The sequence below is a fragment of the Mauremys mutica genome, chromosome 13 (genome assembly GCF_020497125.1).
Source record: "Mauremys mutica isolate MM-2020 ecotype Southern chromosome 13, ASM2049712v1, whole genome shotgun sequence".
NCBI classification, from domain to species: domain Eukaryota; kingdom Metazoa; phylum Chordata; order Testudines; family Geoemydidae; genus Mauremys; species Mauremys mutica.
Window position 1 is genome coordinate 50,239,799 of NC_059084.1, and position 4,855 is coordinate 50,244,653.

The 4,855-nt window shown below is 46.1% G+C and overlaps 1 gene segment (V, D, J or C); it reads right to left on the reverse strand.

Annotated features, from left to right (window-relative positions):
* Nucleotides 1-474: 474 nt before the first annotated feature.
* Nucleotides 475-1,164, reverse strand: LOC123348483. The segment is given in 3 exon segments: nucleotides 475-514; nucleotides 706-1,015; nucleotides 1,119-1,164. Coding segments are annotated over 3 exon segments (396 nt in total).
* Nucleotides 1,165-4,855: the final 3,691 nt, after the last annotated feature.

Consider the following 4,855-nt stretch of genomic DNA (forward strand, 5'->3'; position numbering starts at 1 on the left):
AGGCCTCAAATTAAATATTGTGTCCAGTTCTGGTTGCCACATTTCAGGAAAGAGGTGGACAAATTAGAAAAAGTCCAGAGAAGAGCAACAAAAATAATTAAAAGTCTAGAAAACATGACCTATGAGGGAAGATTGAAAACTCTGAGTTTGTTTAGTCTGGAGAAGAGAAGACTGAGGGGGACGTGATAACAGTTTGAAAGTACATAAAAGGAGAAGTACAAGGAGGAAAGTGACAAATTATTCTCTTTAACCTCTAAGGATAGGACAAGAAGCAATGGACTTAAATTGCATCAAGTGAGGTTTGACATTAGGAAAAACTTCCTAACTATCAAGGTGGTTAAGCACTGAAATAAATTTCCCAGGGAGGTTATGGAATCTCCCTCACTGAAGATTTTTAAGAGCAGGTTAGACAAACACCTGTCAGGTATGGTGTCTAGATAACACTGAATCCTGCCATGAGTGCAGGGGACGGGACTAGATTACTTCTCCAGGTCCCTTCCAGTCCCAGGGTTCTATGATTCTACAGATGGATATTGAGCTCTGAAACCTGAGGACTGATTTGTTTTTCACTCTGGTTGCAGATCCAATTCCTGTGCCCAGGGCTGGATTGTTTGGGGAAGTGCTGCCCCCATGCGGCGCACGGGAGAAGGGCGGTTCTGCGTCTCTGGTTTTTGTACGAGCCCTGTCGGGATTCTCCCCACTGTGTGTCTCGCACAGTAATAGCGGGCGGTGTCCTCGGGCTTCAGGCCGGTCATTTGCAGGTACAGCAGGTTGCTGGGATTGTCCCTGGAGATGGTGAATCGCCCTTTAACTGCATCAGCGTAGTATGTGCTACTCCCACTGCCGCTGCTGATACGGGCGACCCACTCCAGCCCCTTCCCGGGGGCCTGGCGGACCCAGCTCATGTAGTAATCGCTGAAGGTGAATCCGGAGGCTTTGCAGGAGAGGCGGAGAGAGTCTCCGGGCTTTTTCACATCCCCTCCGGACTCCACCAGCTGCACCTGGGACCGGGCACCTGAGAATAACAATTAATTATGGGGAACATGAGTACCTCGGGCAATAGCACAATAATCCCCCGCCTCCCCAATACATCCAGCCCATGGAAAGGGAGAATGTACCTTCCAGACATGCTGCAGTGAGAACGAGATACAACCAAAGCCTCATTGTCCCGGGTGCTGGAGGGGAAGTTCTCAGGGACTGGCTGGTCACTGCACAGACCCAGGGGCTGCGGATTGTGTCTCCGGGTGCAGCCTGGGCAGAGAGAGGGGCAGATTTAAACAGGAAACTCTCACCTTCATTTGCATATCCCCCTCCTTATAAGAGACACGCAGCATTTCCTAGCGCGAACTCAGTTTCTTTGTGTGCGGCTGAGAGAAGAGGCGGCGCTTTGTCTCCGTGGTACCGCCCTTGTCTCAGTCGGAGCCTCCTACTTGACCAGAAGGAGACTAACTGGCATCTTCTTTATCCCTCCACTAGCTCCCACACCTAACCGTGACCTTGAGCAGGGGCGGCTCCAGGCACCAGTGCTCCAAGCGCCTGTCTCAGGTAGTAAGAGGGGGGGTGTGCTCTGCTGGTTGCTGCTAGGGTGGCAGGTAGGGTGCTTTTGGGGGGCATGTCTGTGGAGAGTCTGCTGGCCCTGTGGCTTCAGTGGACTTCCTACAGTTTACTGAAGCTATGGGACCAGTGAATTCTTCCTGCTTGGAGCAGCAAAATGTCTAGAACTGACCCTGAAGATAAACTCCACTTTCATATGTGTCTTAACTGGAAAACTACATGAATACCTTACTTAGAGCAGGTTTCAGAGTAGCAGCTGTGTTAGTCTGTATCCGCAAAAAGAACAGGAATACTTGTGGCACCTTAAAGACTAACAAGTCTTTAGTCTTTAAGGTGCTACAAGTACTCCTGTTCTTTTTACTTAGAACACCAAATCCTGACTTTACCCAGGATGCAATTCTAACCCCGAATGTACATTCTAACCTGAGTTTTCTCCATGCTAAGAGGGAGGTTTATTCCTCTTTTTGTAACTTTGAAGCTGAGCCTAGAGAGGAATCATCTGTGTTTTAAATCTATTTATTACCCTGTAAAGTTACTTTCCATCCTGATTTTTGCAGGTGTGATTCTTTTACTTTTTTAAAAATAAAATTCTCCTTTTAAGAACCCGATTGATTTTCAGTGCCCTAAAAACCAAGGGGTTTGGTCTGTGCTCACATTGTAACCAATTGGTTGGTAGATTATTCTCAAGCCTCCCCAGAGAAGGGGGTGAATGGGCTTGGGGGGAATATTTTTGGGAAATAAGGATTCCAAGTGGCCCTTTTCCTGATTTTTTGGCTAAACCACTTGGTGGTGGCAGCAATAACATCCAAGGACAAGGAAAGGATTGTGCCTTGAGGAAGTTTTTATCCCAAGCTGGTAGAAATAAGCTTAGGGGGTCTTTCATGCGGGTCCCCACATCTGTACCCCAGAGTGGGGAGGGATCCCTGACAGCCACATTAACCACATTGTCCAATAAAGGTGCGAGGTAACAGAACAAAGCTCTGTTATCAATCACAATCATTGCAGTGTCACTCATAGAACAATCCCTCACCCTTCAATAGATTTACTGGGGAGAAAATACCTTCCAAAGCCACAGCAATGAAAACTAGGAGACAAGGCTAATTTTTCCTGCTGTTTGAGGGGAAATTTCTCAGGGAATTGGCTGGTAACTGCACAGACCCAGGGGGCTGCAGATTGTCTCCCCTGGTGCAGCCTGGGCAGAGAGAGGGACAGATTTAAACAGGAGACTCTCACTTATATTTGCATATCACCCTGTTTATAAGACACACAAGTTCTGTTGTGGAGCAAGCTCTGTTTTTTTTTAAATCTGGGTCTAAGAGAGAAAGAGCTGGATTTTCCCTCTGTGGTACAACCTCCTGCACTGTCAGTATCAGAGCATGATTGGCTTTGCACTTCCTACCTCATTCTGAGGAGGACAAATTCTCATCTTCTTTATCCAAACCTGAACCCTAAATTTAAGGATGAACTCTAACCCCAAATTTAACATTTACCTTAATCCTAAAAGGAAATGTAAAAACTAACCTTACCCTAAATCCTTACAGTAGTGCTAAAAGTACCTCTAACTTCAGGGGTAAACTCTAACCCCATCTTTTGACTTTTACCCTACATTTAATTTTAATTTATACCTTGAACCTAATGGTACATTCTGAGCCTTGCCCTAACCACCACAGAGGTAATTTCTAACCCTATATTTTAAAACTCACCCAAACTGAATTGTTCACCTAAATCCTAAAGCCTTACTCCAGCTGTAATTCTGAGAGTAAACTATAACTCTAACCGTCAAAGCTAAAACAAAGTGTGTAAACCTAACCCTAACCTCAAACACTTATCTTTAACTCTTACCCTTAACCCAAATTTATGCCCTATCTCTACATCCTGTCCGACTAATGCTAATTATTACTCAAAACCACTATTTTAACCCAAAACATAGCCCCAGTCTTAATTCTAAACTTTATCCTTCCCTAAGATAAACTCTAAGCCAGGGATCAGCAATCTTTGGCACACTGCTCACCAGGGTAAGCACGCTGGCTGGCCGGGCCGGTTGGTTTACCTGCCGCATACACAGGTTTGGTCAATTGCAGCTCCCACTGGCCGCAGTTCACTGCTCCAGGCCAATGGGAACTGCGGGAAGTGGGGGCCAGCACATCTCTCATCTCGCACCACTTCTCGCAGCCCCCATTGGCCTGGAGCGGTGAACCATGGCCTATGGGAGCTGCGATCGGCCAAACCTGTGGATGCGGCAGGTAAACAAAATGGCCTGGCCTGACAGGGTGCTTACCCTGGTGAGCCGCATGCCAAAGGTTGCTGATCCCTGCTCTATGCCCTAAATAGTAAATCTAGCTGTAGATGGATAGAATTTAATTCTAAGGTTATTAGTGGTGAGTTACTTTATAGGGCAGAACAAAGAGAGTCAGCTAATATTTTACAGCCTTCCAAGGAATAATGCCAATAGTCGATTGCAGTGGATAATCTTGTATTTGAGAGAAGATCTGGTTGGCCGTCAGGTGGGATTTGAAAGTGTTTCTTGTGATTCCTCAGTTTAGACTGGACATGGTAGATTGCATGGCAGCTTTTTGTCCACTGTGGCACATATAATTTCTTTTTAACTGTATGAACATTGAAAATAAAATGTTTGGGACCTTGAGTCTCATCAAATGTTCCCAGGCAGAAAGACTATGACCTTTGTGTCTCCACCTTCTGTCGACAGGGATTTGAAAGATGTTGGGTTGGCACCTCAGTTAATGTGAGAAAAGGTGGGTAGTGTGGGGAAAAGCCAGTTAAACGTTATAGGCCTGCATGCATAGTCTATGAAGGTCAGTAGAAAGACAACTTTTCAGAGCAAGGGACGTAGTCTTAGGCCAGTGGTTCTCAACCTATTTACCATTGTGGGCCTCTTATGCAGCTCGCTATGTGTTATGTGGGCGACATCCACACTATATATATAATACCTCTATGGTCCTGTGGATGTCACATGGGCTGCAGCTGTGTGCTGACTGGGCCGCAAGGGCCCACCGGTGACAGGTTGAGAACCACTGGCTTAGGCCATGTATTCATGAACTCGAGTCAGCAAAGGTCTATGGCTGTTGCTTGAAATTTCGATGCATATGTTCTCACCACAGGACAGGAGTGCTTGTTTCTTCAAGCATACGGTTAGCTTGTCTGGGCCTGTATGTTTATGTATAGGTATGTTTTCAGTGCACATGTGTTTGTATGTATGTGTTTGGAATGGGAAAAGGGGTGAGAATACATCTATCCATGACTATGTCTGATGCTCAGAGGAATATCAGGCCGGGTGAATTCA